Consider the following 23,429-nt stretch of genomic DNA (forward strand, 5'->3'; position numbering starts at 1 on the left):
ATTTTGCCGCCAGTGTTGAGCTTTTTATTCAAAATTGAAGCGTTGGAGGAATGCAGACGTTTCGACTAATAATGAAAGACGCTACTCTCCTTTTTTCTTTTTTGTTCATGTCATTTTGTTCGTTGTTGGTCGGGGTGGACGTACCATGATGCTTGTGCAATTTCATCTTTGATTCATTCACTCAGTTTTTTTTTTTATTATTACAGAGGTCAGCTATCCTCTGATTGAACACGTTGACCATCCCTAGACCATGGCTGCTTGCAGCTCTTACCAACTCCAATCGAGGCTCATCTGACCAGGCTACGGTTTCGCAGTCGTCTAAGGTCCAACTAATATGGTCACGAGCCCAGGAGAGGTGCTGTTGGCGATGTCGTCCTGTTGGCAAATGCACGTGCGTCAGTGCTCTGCTGCCATAGCTCATTAATGACCAGTTTCGCCGCACTGTCCCATCGGATATATCGTCATAAGTTCCACGTGATTTCTGCATTAGTTCACGCAGGACTGTTTGTTTGTTAGCATCGTCAACTTTACCCGAACGCCGCTGCTCTCTGTCGTAAAGTGAAAGCCGGCAGCCACTGAATTGGCCATCATGAGATATAATGGCTGGAATTTGGTACGCTGGGCACAATCTTCAGGTTTTGGGTCCTGGAATATTGACTTTCCTAACGATTTCCGAAACAGAATGTCCCATGCGCCTAGCTCCAACTACCAATCAATGTTCGAAGTCTGTTAAGTCCTGCTGTGAGGCCATAATCACGACGGAGTCCTTTTCACAGGAATAGTCTGAATGCAAATGACGCTCCACCAATGGACTGTCTCTTACACCTTGTGTGCACGGCACTACCGCCACCTGTGTACGTACATATCACTATCCCATGACTTTTGTAGAATAAAACTGCTAAAACTACTAACTGGCCGCACAAAGGGGCTACACGCATCCAATTTCCCCCGCATCTATATAATCGTGACCCAATCCATCACGTGCTATGCAGATATTTCGTAGCAGTTCGCTCCGCCTTCAAGGAGCATTCAAAAGGAAACGGACCTGACGCTGTGTAACGAAAATCGCTGTAGAGATCGTAGCGCCATTGCCTGCCAGCTAAGAAGACTCAAATTCGCCGCTAGAGGGATGTGAGTGCCCACCCACGTGACTACGGGTAGAGCACGTCCACTGCACTCACGTGTGCTGAAAACAGATAAATAGAAGCTTCAAAAGAAAGGCAGAATGGAGGAGCGCGTTTAATTACAGTCGATGGAATTCGGGCAAGGAAAATTCATCAGCGAATGGCATAAATATACAAAGAGCATTTTACGTACGTGGCAAGAGTCAAGGCGCGGCGCAAACGAACGGATGTTGTTGGTTTATGACGCCCGGTCTGGAACGCCACATCCCATACCGGTGGCACTGTCCAGCAAGTGAAAGCCCTCATTGTGCAACACCTGCGAGTTAAGAGGACAGCCACCGTCCCAAAGATCGGATTGAGAGTCGCAATTGCGGCGGACATGCAGTGCTTTCCGTGCACTTGTTTCATTCACTGATAAATTTTCCGTTCCCTGTACTCTTTCCATTCTAAGGAAACCCACTACACCACTTCACTCTTTCTTTGAACCTTCCATATTTCTGTTTCCTGCAGCACTGAGTGCAATGGATCATCGGCTTTGCCGCAATTATTGCATACGTTTATCTACCAACATATGGATCCTATACCACGTCGGATTACCACCTCTTCTTATACTGAATACCTTCGAGCAATCATCACCATCCGCAAACTCGACTCCAATAATTTAGTTGCCTCCCGATAGTCAATCCTGACAAATTGCCGTGCCTACGCCGGCACATTGCATCAATCCCACACCTGTAAATTCTCCACATCCCCTCCCAACGAAATTTCAACCGTCTCCCTCCAACAGGCAATGAAATCGGTCCGATATTTGCCCATCCTACCAACTACAGTTCCACCCTACCTAATCAAGTGTCTATTTCCTTCCCCTTCCGAGCTTTTCTATTTACTCTTCATTTTCAATGAGAGTGTAATGCTTAATCTTAAAGTCATATTTTTCTAAATCCTCTTTCAAATGTATTCTTATGATTTTGTTTCACTTTTCAGTATTCCTATTTAAAATTAACGACGATGAAAGTAAAGTTTGTTTTAAACAAAACCTTCATCTTAAAAAATTTTAAAATCACTTGTAAACCTATCATCTTTAAATTTATAGCATTTTCGTCTGTGTGCGTACTACTTACCCAATTGGCTGAACAGCCGAATGACAGTATCACTGACAGCCCATTACCTGCCCATATGGTTGTTGGAGATGAAGTACCAATAAACAAAAGAAAGCATATCTGGAACATCTTAACATGTTTAACGAAAATCTCAGAAGCATATTATCTCAACTTCCGTCGGTTTATTTTCCTGCTGTCCACAGCAGTTTCAAAATATTTCAACATTCGTTCATACAGTCATTGTGCACTATACTCGTATTTACAGTGCCTTCTGACTCAGGGATCAAATTTACTGCAGGAGCTGCTGTATCAGCTCTTAATTGCTCTTCTCCCCTTAGTACTGTCTGCAGGAAGAGTGCTTCGTTACTACAACTTACAACTGCCTAAAATCACTAAGAAAGTGCTGACGTTCTGGATCCACCAATATGTAGTGTTAGTGATGAGAACCATCCAGACATTGATTTATCGAAATCCAACCAGCGAGTGGAGCGTTCGAGTCTGTGAGGTTTCCCGGAGGTTTTTCGTGGTTGCGAGGCAAATTGTATGAGTGAAATTCTGCCCCCAAAACGTGCCAATTAGGTCTCTCTGTGCCTCCTAATAGTTCACCGGGCACTTGGCTGAGAAATCCGTGACTCTGTAACTGGTCATTACTCTATGCTCTACACAGATAACAAAAATTGTTCATGACAGATCCAGTTCACTTAAGCAAACCGCACTAGGACTGGACTGTTTAGTTAACCACTGTATCAGCAAAGTTTGGAAACGACTTGTTCAAAATGGAAGAGCGAAATCATAGTTTGAGGAATGAACTCGAAAATCACAATGATGGTTTGGGGAGTTTAGAAAAGTAAACCATAATATTCACAAAGCTGACTGACCTATCTCGTCGGGCAGATGCGGCTGCATCCTGAGCCAGTCTCGAACAGACGTGATGGCCCTCTTGATGTCCTCTTCGTCTGTCCCCAGTTTCTTCCTGATGGTCTCCACTTGCTCCCGCGTCGCAGGGATGAAGCTGTAGCGATCGCTCATTGCTGGTATTCTGTAAACAGAAGCAAGGGCGCGTTTCCAGAAAGTCATCGCCGATACTCACAGTTGTCAAAAGTACAGGCCTTGGGTGCAAATTTCGCCTCTCGTGACAAAGATATTTGTTGCTACGGTGCAATATGACCAGTTATTTCTTTGCTCATTCGAAAAGAAACAGTGTTTAGGATACCGTATCTCAATCGGTGAAAACGGAACCCTTATTGCATCAACTAAATGATTGGTGCCTGGTTTCTTTTGAAGATGTCCGAAAGAACAGAGACCACGCGGAATCTGCAGCTGTGATAGATATTATGTAAACTGAAGGTGGACGAAGGAGAAAGGAAACGAAAGGGAAGGAACTATTGCTGTCAACTGCATCGACATTTGATGTGGAGTCAGTGGCGACGAGTGAAAATGTGTGCCAGGTCGGCATTCGAACCTGAGGTCTTCTGCTTTCTAGACAGCTGCTTTAAGCACTACGCCACATTGACAGGTGTTTGTTGTGATCGCACGGACGACGTCAGCACGCCTCTCGGTCCACCCATCTGCCGGCCTTGTCCGCTACTTTGAGGTTCTCGCAGGAGGGCGGGCGTAGGAGCGTCTGCACTGAAGAAGGTGGATTCGTTGCCCATCGAGGGGCATCAGTTATATGAAAGAGTGGTGTCTGTTCATTTTGACATGTCTACAAGAACAGTTAACACGTGTTCATAAAACGTATTCACGTCGATGGACAATAAATCCACCGCCTTCAGTTCGAATGGACAACTACGTCCGACTTTATGAGGGAATTTCTAAGTAGCGGGCATGAAGGATGTCTGCAACTGACCCAGTAGTTAACGGATTAACAGAACTACTTGTTAATTAGGAGATCCCAGGTTCGAATTCTAGTCCGGCATATATTTTCGCTCATCGCCGCTGTTTCCACATAAAGCACCGATGCCGCTGACATCAATAGCCCCTTTCCTATCTTTCCTCAGCCGTCAACTTTTAATTTACGTAACAAGGATATTTTGTCTGTCTGTCCGACTGATAAAAACCTCAGGAACGGATATACGTATCAAGTTTAAATTTATGTCACATACGAGGTGTGACTGGAAAGTTTTATGAATTGGCTTGTAAGTGTACAATGGTGGTGCTTACATGCTACTGCGATGCGTATAGTCCCTTTCTGACTGAACACACCCACCCCAAAGGTGTTTCTACTTTCGGAAACATTCCTGGCATTTTTTTCCTGAAGTGTGTTAAGGACGCTCTTCGTATTTACCTGAATGTGTTCAGTCGAGTCAAATAGCTTCCCTTTCAGTGAATATTCCAGTCTAGGAAACAGGGAGAAGTCTGCAGGGCCCAAATCAGGGGAATATGGCGGTTGTAGATGCACAGGAATTTTGAATTTGGTCAAAAATTCAAGGATGGAGAAGGCACGATGAGCCGGAGCATTGTTATGTTGTAGCACCCAACATCAGTCTTTCTTCAATGAAGGCCTTTTTTCCGCACCTTTTTGCGCAAATGCTCAAGGACATATTTGTAGTGTTCCTAGTTAATTTTCTGTCCTCCATGGGTAAATCGATGATGCACAATAGGCGGTAGAATCGAAAAAAAAAACCACCAACATTGTCTTCACCTTCCACCGACTTTGCTGTGCTTTTTTCGGTCTTGGTGAACCTGGAGGCTTCCACTGCGTAGACTGCACTTTGGTTTCAGGATCATACCCATATACCCACGATTCGTCACCTGTAATTACCCTATTTAACAAACCTGGGTCAAGTCGTTATTGTCTCCGGTCACTTCAAAACACTTTTGGAATGAATTTTGCCGACACTCGACGCATGTTCAGATCTTGAGTGAAAATTGACCGGACTGCATAGAAACTTAAATTAAGTTCATCAACTATCTCTCTAATCGTAAGTCTACGATTTGAGCGCACTAAGTAGCAAATTTTCACAACATTTTCGTTCGTCTTTGAGGTGGATGGACGGCCGGACCGTGAGTCATCTTCAAATGCTTCGCGGCTACTTTTAAATTTGTTAAACCAGACAAAAACATTTGACTGGCTCATACGAGGGCTATTCAGAAAGTAAGGAACGATAGGTCGCGAAATGGGAGCCACAGTGAAAATCAAAACTCTTTTATTCACAACGGTTAACTACACCTTCCATCTACTTCCCTACACAGTCGCCGCTCAGACTTAGACATCTGTCGTAGCGTTGTAGCAACTTTTCAATTCCCTCATTTAGAAGACACCCGCCAGTGCTTTTTGACAATTTTCTATCCTGGACTGCAGCTCGTTGTCTGTGTCAAAATATTGTCTTCATAGCCTGCGGTTCATTTGAGCAGAGATGAACCACAGGGGTAGCAAATTATGGACTGTATTGTGGGTGATCAAACACTTCACACCGAAAGCGCTGTACCAGCATCTTCATTACCCCTGCAGTGTGCATCCGAGAATAGTCGTGTGGAACGAACCGCACGACTGTTATGTTATGTGGATTGCATAGCTTCAGTCGAAATCTTTCACTAGGCCCTCATACTTGTCGGGAGACGCAAATTTCTAGCGATCTTTACGTTCTCACTGTGAGCTCAGAACTGAAAAGAGAGACATGATGCGATCGACGGGCGTACTAGACACAGCGCCCAACGCATCTGTGCAAAGCTTCATCAGATTTTCACCGCATTTTCCAATTTGCGACCGATCGTTCCTTACTTTCCGAATATCCCTCGTGCAATTACCTCCAAAAGTGGTGTATAATAGATGGTAAGTCTCAGAAGCTGATTTCCCGGTTTTAAAACAAAATTTCACACAAACTCTTTGCTCCATTTTTACGTCAATTTCCACACAGACAGAATCAAGCAATAAGCCCTAACAGATCCGCACTCAACCTGCTGTCGCAATGAACTGAATAAAAGGAAAGCAGTTTCCTGTCAGAGGGCGCTCAAGGACAAGGCAATGACTCACTCTCTACCTACCTGCCGTGTACCTGCCCGCCATACCAATAAGATATAGCGGATCCATTCTTAAAACTTTCCAATCACACCTCATACAGTGCTCTATAGGCGTTTAGTGGTGCTACATATGTAAAGTTCTAAGTCAATGCCACCGAATGATATGGCCATTTATATGAAATACAAAGGTCTGTAGGCCTTTGGAGTCATAAAAACTTTATCTTCTAAGTCATTGTAATCAGAATACACAGCCATTTAAGTCAAAAAATTTGGTACTCGAAAACTCACTCATCAGAACCTGCAGGGTACTTCCCTTTCGTTTACAATCATGAAATTTGGCAAGAAGAAAAGTTTAACATTACATGTAAAGAGAAAAATACTAAAATTGTTAATTGGTAATTATTTAACACGAAAAAAATTTTTCTTTTGTCATTACTATCCGACGCTAAATCTGAAATTAAAAAAAATCTGGGTCGCAATGATAAAAGTTAAACATGAGGCAAGAAGTGACTTTATTGCTCGTATGAAGCGTCTCCGTATTTATTAATCACCAGATAGCCAGGAGTGATTGATGCACGTAGATAAGGCGTTTCCAGTGGTATGTGAAACAAATATAAACAAACTAGTTTGTCTGACTCTCACCATTCCGACCCATTCAGATTAATTTCAGAACTACGATAATGATCGCTTGCCTCCTGAATGACTTTATGTAACATTTGTATAATTGGAATTAAAACATTCTTCAAAATCTTGTAGTCCTTGGGTCCGATATCTTGCCAGTATCAGCTTCGAGACAGGCAAAAATCGTCGATGTTCTCGAGTACTGATATGTATGAAGTGTTTGTATTCACTGCGTGAGTGCTACTCGTACCGGAACAGTGTTTTTACTTCACGTACGAACAAATCTTGAGGAAAATTTTCAATTTCCACTCAGTGATGAGTGGGAAAATCTATCTCTTTCTTTCCTCCTTGCACACGTAGCCCAGTAAAGAACATGACTTCTGCTTATTAGGCATATGCAATGACTGCTGCGCCACAGTGGTACTGTGGATGCCACAGCTGCACGAACTACCGCGCTGCATATCCCTCACCAATACAAATTCTACACTCCTGGAAATAGAAATAAGAACACCGTGAATTCATTGTCCCATGAAGGGAAACTTTATTTACACATTCCTGGGGTCAGATACATCACATGATCACACTGACAGAACCACAGGCACATAGACACAGGCAACAGAGCATGCACAATGTCGGCACTAGTATAGTGTATATCCACATTTCGCAGCAATGCAGGCTGCTATTCTCCCATGGAGACGATCGTAGAGATGCAGGATGTAGTCCTGTGGAACGGCTTGCCATGCCATTTCCACCTGGCGCCTCAGTTGGACCAGCGTTCGTGCTGGACGTGCAGACCGCGTGAGACGACGCTTCATCCAGTCCCAAACATGCTCAATGGGGGACAGATCCGGAGATCTTGCTGGCCAGGGTAGTTGACTTATACCTGCTAGAGCACGTTGGGTGGCACGGGATACATGCGGACGTGCATTGTCCTGTTGGAACAGCAAGTTCCCTTGCCGGTCTAGGAATGGTAGAACAATGGGTTCGATGACGGTTTGGATGTACCGTGCACTATTCAGTGTCCCCTCGACGATCACCAGAGGTGAACGGCCAGTGTAGGAGATCGCTCCCCATACCATGATGCCGGGTGTAGGCCCTGTGTGCCTCGGTCGTATACAGTCATGATTGTGGCGCTCAATTGCACGGCGCCAAACACGCATACGACCATCATGTGCACCAAGGCAGAAGCGACTCTCATCGCTGAAGACGACACGTCTCCATTCGTCCCTCCATTCACGCCAGTCGCGACACCCCTGGAGGCGGGCTGCACGATGTTGGGGCGTGAGCGGAAGACGGCCTAACGGTGTGCGGGACCGTAGCCCAGCTTCATGGAGACGGTTGCGAATGGTCCTCGCCGATACCCCAGGAGCAACAGTGTCCCTAATTTGCTGGGAAGTGGCGGTGCGGTCCCCTACGGCACTGCGTAGGATCCTACGGTCTTGGCGTGCATCCGTGCGTCGCTGCGGTCCGGTCCCAGGTCGACGGGCACGTGCACCTTCCGCCGACCACTGGCGACAACATCGATGTACTGTGGAGACCTCACTCCCCACTTGTTGAGCAATTATGCGGTACGTCCACCCGGCCTCCCGCATATCCACTATACGCCCTCGCTCGAAGTCCGTCAACTGCACATACGGTTCACGTCCACGCTGTCGCGGCCATGCTACCAGTGTTAAAGACTGCGATGGCGCTCCGTATGCCACGGCAAACTGGCTGACACTGACGGCGGCGGTGCACAAATGCTGCGCAGCTAGCGCCATTCGACGGCCAACACCGCGGTTCCTGGTGTGTCCGCTGTGCCGTGCGTGTGATCATTGCTTGTACAGCCCTCTCGCAGTGTCCGGAGCAAGTATGGTGGGTCTGACACACCGGTGTCAATGTGTTCTTTTTTCCATTTCCAGGAGTGTAATTCACACCTCAGAAGAGGAACAGCAACAGGGTGAAGATTGAATTGTAGTTTGTACTGGGATAGGATTCGCCCTGGGGTAATCCATGCAGATCTCGTAGCCACGGTGCCAGCTTGCCGCTGCAGTTAGTGGTACTGATACAACTTTTAATTGCTTCAGCCTACATCACTACAGGCATTCATGTTTGACATTTGTATAATTGAAATTAAAACATTCTTCAAAATCTTGTAGTCCTTGGGTCCGATATCTTGCCAGTATCAGCTTCGAGACAGGCAAAAATCGTCGGTGTTCCGAGTACTGATATGTATGAAGTGTTTGTATTCAGTGCGTGAGTGCTACTCGTACCGGAACAGTGTTTTTACTTCACGTACGAACAAATCTTGAGGAAAATTTTCAATTTCCACTCAGTGATGAGTGGGAAAATCTATCTCTTTCTTTCCTCCTTGCACACGTAGCCCAGTAAAGAACATGACTTCTGCTTATTAGGCATATGCAATGACTGCTGCGCCACAGTGGTACTGTGGATGCCACAGCTGCACGAACTACCGCGCTGCATCTCCCTCACCAATACAAATTCTAATTCACACCTCAGAAGAGGAACAGCAACAGGGTGAAGATTGAATTGGAGTTTGTACTGGGATAGGAGGCGCCCTGGGGTAATCCATGCAGATCTCGTAGCCACAGTGCCAGCTTGCTGCAGCAGTTAATGGTGCTGATACAACTTTTAATTGCTTCAGCCTACATTACAGGCATTCATGTTTGACGATGTAAGTACAGTGGTTGTAAAAAGATACTAACCAACAGCGATCACATAGAACTATCACGTCCTGTCAACGAGAATCTGTTTCAAAGCAAATAGGTATTGGTAGTGTCTGGGGAACGGTGCGAAGGGAATTGCTTGCAAAGTGCATTTTGAGTCGTGTACTACAGAAAGGTTATCTCCCTTAGTGACTCATCAAGCGAACATCATCAGAGGGGCATCACCAGTGTAAACAAACGAGATATTCGGCTGACAAAATGGAGAAGAGTGGTGCAGAAGAATTAACCCGACTCCCTCCCGAAGGACTGGAATCTTACAACAGTGTTTCTCGTTTCAGCAAAAATAGAGATGACGCATTGTCAGCAGAGCCGAACCATCCCGGTGTCGTAGGAACCAAACTCCAACCTTGTGTTAAACTGGGGTTGGCCTACTCACTAATGTCAAAATATGAAGAGCAACCACGAGCTACGCGTAACAGAAAGCAAAGCGGAGTATACGAATCATTTGATAACACCTGTCGCACAATCGCTTTCTGATATTGCAATGGTCGTGAACGTGGTAGTCTGTACGTTACTTAACCATAGATGGAAGCATCCCCATAAAAAAAAAATTGCCGCGTTAAAGTATCCGTAAAACACACTGAAGTGACAAAAATCGTGGAATACCCCCCAATATCGTGTCGGACCTCCTTTTACCCGGCGTAGTACAGCAGCTCGACGCGGGATGGACTCAACAAGTCGTTCGAATACCCGTGCAGAAATATTGAGTTATGCCGCTTTTACAGCATTCCACAACTGCGGAAGTGTTGCCGATGCAGGCTTTTCTGCACCAGCTGACGTCTCAACTGGGCCCCGTAAACGTTCTATGGGATTCCTGTCGAGCAATCTGGTAGGCCAAATCATTCCCTCGACAATGGTCGGATGAGTTCAACCAAAAGACCCAGTCCGTTCCGTGTAAACACAGACCACAGCATTATGCAGCCACCGCCAGCTTTCACAGCGACATCTTGGGTCCATCGCTTTTCGGGTATGCGCCACATTCGAACACGACCAATTGCTGTTACCAACTGTGACCTGTAATCTGACCAGGCCACGGTTTTCCAGTCCTCAGGAGAGGCGCTGCAGGTGATGTGCTGCTGACAGCAAAGTCACTCGCGCCAGTCGTTCGGTCCCATAATCAGTCAACGCTAAATTTCGCCGCACTGGCCTAACGGATACTTCTGTACTTATACCGAGAATTCGTTTTCTCATAAGCTTTGGCCTGATTTGTCCTTAGTTCCCCAATTGATAAACCACTGTTTCAGTATTCTATTGCAGCTGCAACTGCATTAAGATGTCAGCGAGATGACATTGTATTAACTCAGTTTTGTTTTTCCAAAAGAAGCAAGTTTTAACGTGGCAACCAGCAAAATGTAGGCGTTAGTTGAAATTTGTCACTGATGAATGAGTGGTTTTTAGCTGAATGCAAGTTTTAGTTGCTACAAGTAATAGTAAAGAGGGTTGGACCAATGACCACATCGACAAAAGCTGTATAACTCTTTCGTGAAATACGTTGTCTGTGAAAAGTGATGTGCGAATGGCCCCTCGGACATTGGCGTGTGTTTGTCCTTAGCATAATTTAGGTAAAGTAGTGTGTAAGCTTAGGGACTGGTGATCTTCGCAGTTAAGTCCCACAAGATTTCACACACATTTGAACATTTTTTGTGAAAACTGACAGATTATCAATTTGGAAAGAAGAATGTAAGAAATAGGGCGTGCAATGGGAATGGTTGAAACATTTATAGACAGTCTACCAACTGTGGAGCAAAGTGTTATAAACGGTAACAACAGTGCAAAACGAGGGAATACCTCAAAAACATTCAAGGCGACTGCGTGAGCGGAAGTCAGACAAAATATATCTCAAGTAACATCAACATCTTTTTTTGCAAATTTGTTTTAGATGCAGAAAGCAAGCCAGACTGCAAATATCATTCCTTACTGTCCATGATGACCCTTTATTTTAATGAAAGCAAACGCATTTGGTGACAAAAATCATCATTTTCCTACAGTTACAGACGCATTTAAAATACCGTAAATAATTTCAGAAATAATCTCAGAAAAGCGTGGACCTCTTCAAAGAGTCTTGAAAGAGGTGAAGGAGGTGGGGCGGTGGGATGAGTTGCATATACTAACACTGTAGCGAGCAGCAATAAAATGTTGCTTGTAATATATTCATTACCTGATGTGACTATATAACTGTGCTATGTCTAGTATTTTACAAGTATTAAAAAAATCACTGTACTTCACAAAGGCCCAAACAGTCGGCGACCACCATAAATTTCTTCCTAGCAATGGCCATGCTTTCTCTCCTCTCAAAGATGTACATTACTTTCAAACTGCGAAAATGTACTACAAACAACAAAATTCTTATAAAACGTGCCTGCGGTGAGCCCCAGTCACTGCCCCTGTAAACCGTCACCCGTGCCCTCTGGTGTGTCGAGTTTGCGCGGGTCCTTGGTCATCGGAGGTGAGGGTATCGTCTGGAGTGCCCCAGCCGGCCGCGGTGGCCGTGCGGTTCTGGCGCTGCAGTCCGGAACCGCGAGGCTGCTACGGTCGCAGGTTCGAATCCTGCCTCGGGCATGGGTGTGTGTTTGTCCTTAGTTAGGTTTAAGTAGTTCTAAGTTCTAGGGGACTTATGACCTATGATGTTGAGTCGTATAGTGCTCAGAGTCATTTTTTTTTTGGAGTGCCCCATGGAAGTATCTACATAAATGATCTTTTCTATAGGGTGGATAGCAATGTGCGGCTGTTTGCTGATGATTCTGTGGTGTACGGAAAGGTGTCGTTGAGAGTGACTGTAGGAGGATACAAGATGTCTTGAACAGGATTTGTGATTGGTGTAAAAATTGGCATCTAGCTCTAAATGTATATAAATGTAAATTAATGCAGATGAATTGGAAATAGAATCCTGTAATGATTGAATACTCCATTAGAAGTGTAGCGCTTGAGACAGACACGTCGATTAAATATTTGGACGCAACATTGGAGAGGGATATAAAGTGCGACAAGCATGTAATGGCAGTTGTGGGGAAGGCCGATAGTCGTCTTCGGTTCATTGGTAGAATTTTGGGAAGATGTGGTTCATCTCTAAAGGAGACCGCTTATAAAACACTAATAGGACCTATTCTTGAGTTCTGATCGAGCGTTTGGGTTCCCTGTCCGGTCGAATTGAGGGAGGACATAGACGTAATTCAGAGGCGGGCTGCTAGTTTTGTTACTGGTAGGTTTAATCACCACGTGAGTGTTACGCAAATGCTTCAGGAACCCGGGTGGGAATCTCTGGATGAAAGGAGGCTTGCTTTTCGTGAAGCGGTACTGAGGAAATTTAGAGAACCAGCATTTGAGGCTGACTGCAGTTCAGTTTTACTGCCGCCAACTTATATTTTGCAGAAAGACCCCAAAGGTAAGATAAGAGAGATTAGAGCTCGTACAGAGGCATATAGGCAGTCATTTTTCCGTCGTTCTTTTTGGGAGTGGAACAGGGAGTTGTGGTGCGAGGTGCCCTCCATGACGCACCGTATGATGGATTGCGGAGTATGTGTGTAGATGTAGATGTAGATAAACCGCAAAATCTCGAACGGATCTGGGCTGCGGGCAGACTGGGAAGACTAAATCCGACTGGCGGAGTCTGGACGTTAGTTCGAAACGAAGTGCTTCAGATCGGCGTGTCAGACGCGTCAGAGATACCCGCTGAACTAACCCGTAGTCCTGACCGGAGGCGGAAATCTACTCGCGAGTGGCCATTAATTAAACTCGCCTTCCAATCCTACGACGACGATGCGGCCTTGCAGTGGTGATTACACGTTAGAAAACCGGTTACGAGCTCGTCTATTGTCTCTTCGTGAAGGAACCTAAACATTAACAAACTGCACGGCTTCCGCAGTAAAGGCTACTCCACGTCCATTCGGGAATCCGGAGACATTTTTTAAAATCTAACTTTTGGTTGACTACCATTGCGATCCCGCACTTGGATTCTTGGTCGACATTTAAAAGAGTTTTAAACCTGACAGGTACACGATTTTATCGGTGCTCACATCTTGTAAAAGGGCTACAACTCATTTAACAGTAGTTGAGCGGAACTTTCAATTTTAATTATGCTGAGAGTCGTAAGAACTAAATCATACCGATGCACTACAGGGCACATATGTGAAACAGGAAGACTTATTAAGATGTAAGTTCAACGTCTGCTCCTGCTCTCTCCCCTCTACACGCTTTCGCCCAGACAGTTGGTAGTGAGCTTTCCTATTTCGGACCCGAGTCCTACGAGAAACACAGGCCGTGGCGCGTACCTCACAGCGCGCAACACTGCTGGGCTACAATTGCTGGCAGTGACCTCCGGCGGTGAGCGAGTATCTGTTTCAGACGAATTTAATAATTCTCGACCGCACGTTTTGATGTATGCATGCTCTCGATAGCACACGACAAGGTTACGACCTTCAGTGGGCGCATTTTCCATTACGTCATTTCTCGTGGGCCTTGCGTAGAGCCGAGCGTAAACGAAGTGTGGCGGGCAAGCCGACTGCCATTCGTTGCAGGGGCCGTACTTCTCGTGCGCACCGTCCCGGACCTTGCAGCAGCCTGTCGTGTTTTGTTTTGCTCGTGGCCTTCGCTGCGAGGGTGCCGCCGCGAACCCTGGGGCAGAGCTGAAGCGCTATCATCGCTTTCGTCCTATTCCGATGTAACTGGTTTCTCACGTGGAGCTTTCTGCAAGATTTTTTGCCCCCTGTGACCACGGCTACGTTCTTCGTTCGTTGGTTTCACGAACGGAGACTGCTGAGAGTCCCCCTGATCGCTCTGGTAACTGCTGTCCCAAGTATAAGCAGAGTCCTTACCGGTGCTAACTTTACTCAACATTTTTTGTTTCGAGAACCTTAGACGGCAAGCGAGCTTACATTGCTTCTTTATTGGATATACTGAATTTGCGTTTTTGCCTTCATCAGCCTACGGTTGTTCGACAACCTCCACCTCTACGTGTTGAACATGCGATGGTTCTGAAGTGTGCCACAATACCTTGAACTCTCTCGCTCAACAGAGGTTGTGACCCAGTTCTGCCGACAATGGAACTTTCACTCAACAGTTGCACAGATCACCACTCTTTATTAAGCCTATCGTTCAGTAGGTGCTCCACCGAGCTACAACTTACGCATGTCCGTTCTTGTCTGTTCTATAGTATGTACGAGATACGTTAAGGTGACAAAAGTCATGGCATAGCTCCTAACATCGTGCAGCATCTCCTTTTGTCCGCTGTAGGGCAGCGCCTTTGATTCATAATCAAAAACGTCTTTGGTCCCGGGTTCGATGCCCGCCACTGCCTAAATTTTGATAAATAATCAGCATATGCGGCCGAAGACTTCCGGCCTAAGAAGTCAGCCTCATTCTGCCAACGGCCTTTTCAAAGAGGGCGGAGGAGCGGATAGAGGTTCAGGGCACTCTCTTGTCCTAGGGGTGGGAAATTGCCCCTGAAGGCGGAAGAATCAGCAATGATCAACGACATGAGGATGCAGAAGGCAATGGAAGCCACTGCATTAAATACACGTAATGTGTATCCACAGGACATGCCTGTAGTTGAAGAAGTGTCATGATGATCTCTCCATTGGCAAAAGATTCCGGAATAGTCCCCTATTCGGATCTCCGGGAGGGGACTGCCAAGGGGGAGGTTACCATGAGAAAAGGATTGAATAATCAACGAAAGGATAACGTTCTACGAGTCGGGGCGTGGAATGTCAGAAGCTTGAACGTGGTAGGGATGCTAGAAAATCTGAAAAGGGAAATGCAAAGGCTCAATCTAGATATAGTAGGGGTCAGTGAAGTGAAGTGGAAGGAAGACAAGGATTTCTGGTCAGATGAGTATCGGGTAATATCAACAGCAGCAGAAAATGGTATAACAGGTGTAGGATTCGTTATGAATAGGAAGGTAGGTTAGAGGGTATGTTACTGTGAACAGTTCAGTGACCGGGTTGTTCTACTCAGAAGCGACAGAAGACCAACACCGACAACGATAGTTCAGGTATACATGCCGACGTCGCAAGCTGAAGATGAACAGATAGAGAAAGTGTATGAGGATATTGAAAGGGTAATGCAGTATGTAAAGGGGAACGAAAATCTAATAGTCATGGGCGACTGGAATGCAGTTGTAAGGGAAGGAGTAGAAGAAAACGTTGCAGGAGAATATGGGCTTGGGACAAGGAATGAAAGAGGAGAAAGACTAATAGAGTTCTGTAACAGGTTTCAGCTAGTAATAGCGAATACCCAGTTCATGAATCACAAGAGGAGGAGGTATACTTGGAAAAAGCCGGGAGAAACGGGAAGATTTCAATTAGATTACATCAAGGTCAGGCAGAGATTCCTAAATCAGATATTGGATTGTAAGGCGTACCCAGGAGCAGATATAGACTCAGATCACAATATAATAGTGATGAAGAGTAGGCTGAAGTTCAAGACATTAGTCAGGAAGAATCAATACGCAAAGAAGTGGGATACGGAAGTTCTAAGGAATGACGAGATAAGTTTGAAGTTCTCTAACTCTATAGATACAGCAATAAGGAATAGCGCAGTAGGCAGTACAGTTGAAGAGGAATGGACATCTCTAAAAAGGGCCATCACAGAAGTTGGAAAGGAAAACATAGGTACAAAGAAGGTAGCTGTGAAGAAACCATGGGTAACAGAAGAAATACTTCAGTTGATTGATGAAAGGAGGAAGTACAAACATGTTCCGGGAAAATCAGGAATACAGAAATACAAGTCGCTGAGGAATGAAATAAATAGGAAGCGCAGGGAAGCTAAGACGAAATGGCTGCAGGAAAAATGTGAAGACATCGAAAAAGATATGATTGTCCGAAGGACAGACTCAGCATACAGGAAAGTCAAAACAATCTTTGGTGACATTAAAAGCAACGGTGGTAACATTAAAAATGCAACGGGAATTCCACTGTTAAATGCAGAGGAGAGAGCAGATAGGTGGAAAGAATACATTGAAAGCCTCTATGAGGTTGAAGATTTGTCTGATGTGATAGAAGAAGTAACGGGAGTCGATTTAGAAGAGATAGGGATTCAGTATTAGAATCGGAATTTAAAAGAGCTTTGGAGGACTTACGGTCAAATAAGGAAGAAGGGATAGATAACATTCCATCAGAATTTCTAAAATCATTAGGGGAAGTGGCAACAAAACGACTATTCACGTTGGTGTGTAGAATATATGAGTCTGGCGACATACCATCTGACTTTCGGAAAAGCATCATCCACACAATTTCGAAGACGGCAAGAGCTGACAAGTGCGAGAATTATCGCACAATCAGCTTAACAGCTCATGCATCGAAGCTGCTTACAAGAATAATATACAGAAGAATGGAAAAGAAAATTGAGAATACGCTAGGTGACGATCAGTTTGGCTTTAGGAAAAGTAAAGGCACAAGAGAGGCAATTCTGACGTTACGGCTAATAATGGAGGCAAGGCTAAAGAAAAATCAAGACACGTTCATAGGATTTGTCTACCTGGAGAAAGCGTTGGACACTATAATATGGTGCAAGCTGTTCGAGATACTGAAAAAAGTAGGGGTAAGCTATAGGGAGAGACGGGTCATATACAATATGTACAACAACCAAGAGGGAATAATATGAGTGGACGATCAAGAAAGAAGTGCTCGTATTAAGAAGGGTGTAAGACAAGGCTGTAGCCTTTCGCACCTACTCCTCTATCTGTACGTCGAAGAAGCAATGATGGAAATAAAAGAAAGGTTCAGGAGTGGAATTAAAATACAAGGTGAAAGGATATCAATGATACGATTCGCTGATGACATTGCTATCCTGAGTGAAAGTGAAGAAGAATTAAATGATCTTCTGAACGGAATGAACAGTCTAATGAGTACACAGTATGGTTTGAGAGTAAATCGGAGAAAGACGAAGGTAATGAGAAGTAGTAGAAATGAGAACAGCGAGAAACTTAACATCAGGATTAATGGTCACGAAGTCAATGAAGTTAAGGAATTCTGCTACCTAGGCAGTAAAATAACCAATGACGGACGGAGCAAGGAAGACATCAAAAGCAGACTCGCTATGGCAAAAAAGGCATTTCTGGCCAAGAGAAGTCTACTAATATCAAGAAGAAATCAGGAAGAAATTTCTGAGGATGTACGTTTGGAGTACAGCATTGTATGGTAGTGAAACGTGGACTGTGGGAAAACCGGAACAGAAGAGAATCGTAGCATTTGAGATGTGGTGCTATAGACGAATGTTGAAAATTAGGTGGACTGATAAGGTACGGAATGAGGGGGTTCTAGGCAGAATCGGAGAGGAAAGGAATATGTGGAAAACACTGATAAGGACAAGGGACAGGATGATAGGACATCTGCTAAGACATGAGGCAATGACTTCCATGGTACTAGAGGGAACTGTAGAGTGCAAAAACTGTAGAGGAAATCAGAGATTGGAATACGTCAAGCAAATAATTGAGGACGTAGGTTGCAAGTGCTACTATGAGATGAAGAGGTTAGCACAGGAAAGGAATTCGTGGCGGGCGGCCTCAAACCAGTCAGTAGACTGATGAAAAAAAAAAAACAAAAAAAAACCCAGCAACTCGACATTTCATGGATTCAAGAAGTCACTGGAAGTTCACTGCAGAAGTATTCTGCCATCATGCTGCCTCGATACCTGTTCATAATTGCGAAAGTGTTGCCGGTGCAGGGTTTTGTTCCCGAAATGATCTCTGGATTATTTCCGATAAATGTTTGATGGGATTAATTTCGGGCGATCTGGGTGGCCAAATCATACGCTCGAATTGTTCAAAATATTTTTCAAGCAAATCGGGAGTAGCTGTAGCCCCACATATGGCGTATCCTCCCACATAAAAATTGCATCATCGTTTGGGAACATGAAGTCTATGAACCGGTGAAATTGGCCTCCAGGTAGCCGGACATAAATCTCTCTAGTTATGATCGGTTCAGTTCGACCAGACCATCCAGTCCGTTCCTTGTAAACACAGCCGACTCAATTATGGAGCTATCACCACCAGTGTAGGAAACCGGCGTGCATCGCATCGTAGGGTATGCGCCACACTCGATTCTTACCATCAACTGGTAATAACTGAAGTCGGGACTCATCTGACGTGGCCACCGTTTTCTAGTCGTCTACCATATGGTCACGTGTCCAGGGAAGACGCCGCAGGCGATGTCGTGCTGTTAGCAAAGGCAAACGTGTCGGTCGTTTGCCGCCATAGTTCATGTACGCCATTTCGACGTCCTGTCTTCACGGATACGTAAGTAGATTTCCTACTCTAATTTCTGCAGTTGTCTGTTAGCACTGACAGCTCTACACAAACGCCGTTGCTCTCGGTCGTTAAGCGAAGGCTGTTGGACACTACCTTGTCTGTGGTGAGACATTACGGCTGCACTTGCCTGGATACTCTCTGGATACTGTGGACCTCAGAATATTGAATTTCCTAACGATTTCCGAAATGGAATGTCCCATGGGTCTAGCTGTAACTACCATTCCGTTGTCTGTCAATCCCTGTCGTGCCGCCATAATTAGGTCGTAAATCTTTAGGTATTAATTACCTGGGTTCAAATAACATCTCCGCCAGTGCACTGACCTTTTTTACGAGACACTACCACCATCTGTGTATGTGGGTGTGGCTACCCCATGGCTTACGTCATGTTATTGTGCAATGAACAAGTGAGATGTAATGTGCTCGCGTAAGTCAATTCGAATGGACCGAACACCGCTGTCGGCGTGAGAGCAGTACAGGCACAGGACCAGCTTTCATTTGCTGCGCTGAGAAGTTCTCTGTGTTAACGTAAAGCATTAGCTATTTCCTGGTTATGATGTTCGAAAGGTACTTTGAAAACCTGCACAGTTTGAAATCGGTATTCTGAGTGTTTCACAGTACACAGCTGACGTCAGCATGCTTGAATTTTCGCATTTGTACATTTTCCGTCACTAGTCGTTCACATATAGGGTGGTTTGCTAGCTCGAGAAAACACGAATGGGGGTTTACGAATAACGGCATGCCTACTTATTCGTCTCGTGGCAAATACAAAACAAACCCCTTTCTGATGACGGCAACCACAGTTTAGAAACATTGTGAAAAACGCTAACAACACTCAACACTCAATACCATTTAAATTGTCATAAAACTTATAACAGTTAAGAAGGAAAATATCCATCCAGTATGCTTTATTCCAAGGAATGTTGGTAGTTGATACAGGTATAGTGAAAATGTCCAATAAAATAAATATAAGGGCCCTGGTGTTATGAGATTGGCTACAATGACTACCCTCAGTAATATACAGGTCAGATTGGGCGCAATTTTAATACGCCATTTGAAGAACACCTAAACCTCGCCAGTCCCAAACTAGCTATCTTAGATTGCCTAAAAGAAACGGGTCACTATTTGCAGTACTGAAAGAATTTGCATGTTATATTTATGGAAACAAAAGGAAAATTTTAAATCCTTTTTGAAGAAATAGATACGATGAAGGCATTAAGAGAGCCCTAAGTTCAATTTTCAATAACCAGACAGAATCGAAACACTACGTTATCCTGTAGAATTTTGATTGCCTGAATTGTCGCCGGTAGCTATAAACATGATTTTAGCGCTAATTTAGCAAATGCATAATGCTCAAATACTACTCCTTTGGTATCTTATAACATTGAGGTACTGATGTAAAGCGTATTAGGTTCTGTTTTCTATTTTATACCGACAATAAACTACGGATTTCCTTAAGTTATGTAATGCCGTTCCCAGCCATCGGTTATTTTCCTAGTTATGATTTCCTCCTTGCAGGTGTTCGTGTCTTTAATTTGTTTTCCTCTTAGGCACCGTGCCATGCGCCTACCGGTGGACCACTTACAGCACTTCGGCACGTTAGCAATACGGTGGAAGTACGAACATTACATGGGACTTTGACGTTTTATAGATAGTGTCTATCTGATCTTATAATATATCTTACAAGGTGTTATCCGGAAAACTATTTTTCAGATCTCTTACATTCTCAACGTTTTGGTTACGTACTGAAGTATTACTTTTTAATGATATTTCCCGTGTACGAATAGTTCTTTCCATAGACGTTAATTAATATTTAATCATATTATCTCCACAATAGCGTCCCATTCAAATGATTAGTTTTCCCTAACATTTTCTAGGCTTAAATCATCCAACAGTCATGCTTTGTACATTTTGAAAAGCGTTTTTGGATGTACTCAATTCTATTATGACTACCTGCCAATGGATTTGACTCTTAAGAAGGATAACCTGAGAAAAGCTGGGGCTCCGTAGTACTTCATCTGTATCATGGAAATATAACGATTGTGATTAATTGTCATTGTCTTTTGTTGAATGCCAACACTATGAGTCTGTGTTTTAACCATTTCAAAAATTTCACACGGTGATTTGTATTTCTGACAAATAAGCCTGAAGATGCGTCTACATTGACGTGAAATCGGTAGTTGCGAATAAAGCACCTTCAGGCACCTCATGACTGTTAACTAATACATTTTTTATGATAATTTCGATGGTTATTGACACTTGTTCCTGTTACATACAAAACATCTCGTATCCAAGAGTAGATTTCGAATCCTGTTGGCGTCTGCGGGTTCCTATCGGAAGTGCACGGCACCGTAGAGTTCCAACAAGCGTTTGCAGCCATCTCACTCACCGATTTGCGAAAAAATCACGAACTCAGCTGAGGGCAGCGAAGTCGCCTTCACGAAGCCACAGAGTCGCGCAGCCGCAGCTCGCAGCACGCACCTGCAGATAGGCGAGCAGCTACACACCTACTGGCGTGACCTCCAGAGAACCAGTGAGGCCTCCTCGACACGCGCGGCTAGCACCTTAGGCTGCTGTTTACCTCATCACAGCAAAAAATCTATCTTTCATAACATGTTCTTTCCAGTCTACCTGCTGCTGGCCAACATTGAAACCAGAAAGCAGGAAAATAAAGGAACACAGCCATTAACATGAGAGAAGTTTTGTTAGAAAACAATTTTTCGTACACGGGAAAAACGGTTTTAAGCTATTTTAAGTGTTCGTTTATTCTTTTTCACTTCGAGGAGTATTAATTTGGCATTTCTTCGTTTCTTATGTAACATCTCACCCGTCACGTACCTGGTTGCAAATATGGACGGATATAGAGCCTGCGTGACAGTATTTCTGCAGGGGACTTATACCGACTTTTTGAGTCCATGTGTAAGTAGGCTGTTTAAGTATTTTTATTGGTAACGCCAACACCACGTAGCGCTCTGTATGAAAAATCATTGGCTGTGCCGTGTGCAGTCTGTGGCTGGTTTGCATTGTTGTCTGCCATTGTAGTGTTAGACAGCGGCAGATGGATGCTAACAGCGCGTAGCGTTGCGCAGTTGGAGGTGAGCCGCCAGCAGTGGTGGACGTGGGGAGAGAGATGGCAGAGTTTTGAAATTTGTAAGAATTGGTGTCATGAACTGCTATATATATTATGACTAGTGAGGTAAATACATTGTTTGTTCTCTATTAAAATCTTTCATTTGCTAACTATGCCTATCAGTAGTTAGTGCCTTCAGTAGTTTGAATATTTTATTTAGCTGGCAGTAGTGGCGCTCGCTGTATTGCAGTAGCTTGAGTAACGAAGATTTTTGTGAGGTAAGTGATTTGTGAAACGTATAGATTATTGTTAGTCAGGGCCATTCTTTCGTAGGAATTTTTGAAAGTCAGATTGCGTTGCGCTAAAAATATTGTGTGTCAGTTTAAGCACAGTCTTGTATAAATTGTTCAAAGGGGCGTTTCATATTTTTGAGTCCATGCAACGTCGATTTGCTGCTCTACGCCGGGAAAAAGTAGGTCAGACCCGATATTATCCCGTTGCCGTACTTCGACCACTCTGACGCACGGAAAAAAAGTGCACAGCAAATGTAAACATCACGAGTCATGCTCGCGAAAACGAAAGTCGAGCCACAGTTTCTTTTTACGTGCCGGATATGGCTGTATTCAAAACGCAGTACATGGTCAGAGAAATGAAATATACGCTGATTACCGAGTAGATATAGCTGAAGTAATGCTAAAAGGCTACGAATTACGTGGAAAACCATCACTACGTGACACGCTCCTACGACAACGATTCCAAACGAAAATTTTCTCGAAATGTATCGATTGGTTGCAGAGAAGGAGAGGGCAAAGACTGCTGGAACCGGAAAGTACGAAACGAAAGGACCTGGGAATGTACGGAGAGTAAAGTTTCTTTACATCTACCACACATGTTTTAAAACCTACATGCCACGCATGACTACTAAATTTTACAGTTGTAGGTGCAGTGAAGTGGCAAAGAAACTTATATAGGCATGCATATTCAACTACAGAGATAAACAGGTAGAATACGGCCCCGCGGTCGGCACCCCCTGTATAAGACAATTGTATAATTAGAATTAAATTAAACTTCTGTAAGAGGAGTATCAAGTGAAAGAAAGAAAAGTGCAGCTAGGTAACGGGTATCTGCACGACGGCCATGATATCATTGACTGTATTTTAGTGTATATTTAGCTAATTTAGGTAACATAAGCAATAAGCACTGGCAGTAATTGTAAATCAGGGCGAGAAATTGGGCTGCCATTGCGCTAGACGTTTAAACTACTAGTGTAAAATCATTTGAGTTGGTACTGAATTGTAGAACTCAAACTGAACTACAAAATATTTTGTGAGAGCGTGTATTTATCTTGTACAGTTGGGCCACAGTCATCCTTTTTCTGTGTTGTAGGTGCTGATAAAGGCTACTTCAAAAGACAAAAGCCATCATCGCTGGTCAAGTTCTCCTGAACTTTCGTTTGTATCTTTCTGGCTCTACAATCTCAAACTTTATGTAGCTCTTATGTATTATGTAGGGTATATCATGAAAGAGCAGTGTCGGGAAACATTTTTGCTTAATTTAGTTCATGAAATTTAAACGGATGAACAAACT

At 44.2% G+C, this 23,429-nt stretch overlaps 2 protein-coding genes across 4 annotated transcripts in view; both read right to left on the bottom strand.

The window, feature by feature from the left end:
- LOC126272024 (retinol-binding protein pinta-like) overlaps nt 1-23,429 on the bottom strand; it is a 547,678-nt gene that overhangs the window by 203,992 nt on the left and 320,257 nt on the right. The gene's annotated exons all lie outside the window — the stretch shown is intronic.
- Nucleotides 1-23,429, bottom strand: part of LOC126272025 (retinol-binding protein pinta-like) — a 247,316-nt gene that overhangs the window by 91,559 nt on the left and 132,328 nt on the right. The window contains exons 1-2 of one of the 3 annotated variants that reach the window (XM_049974524.1): nt 21,162-21,486; nt 3,103-3,263 (exon numbers count right to left, since the gene is read on the bottom strand). The exons of 1 other annotated variant lie outside the window; for it this stretch is intronic. In XM_049974524.1, coding sequence (XP_049830481.1) covers nt 3,103-3,253 — 151 coding nt within the window. In that variant the 5' untranslated portion in view covers nt 3,254-3,263; nt 21,162-21,486. Of the gene's footprint in view, nt 1-3,102; nt 3,264-21,161; nt 21,487-23,429 lie in introns of those variants that run through there. One more of the 3 variants, XM_049974525.1, reaches the window with a different exon arrangement.

The sequence above is a fragment of the Schistocerca gregaria genome, chromosome 5 (assembly GCF_023897955.1).
Source record: "Schistocerca gregaria isolate iqSchGreg1 chromosome 5, iqSchGreg1.2, whole genome shotgun sequence".
Classification (NCBI taxonomy): domain Eukaryota; kingdom Metazoa; phylum Arthropoda; class Insecta; order Orthoptera; family Acrididae; genus Schistocerca; species Schistocerca gregaria.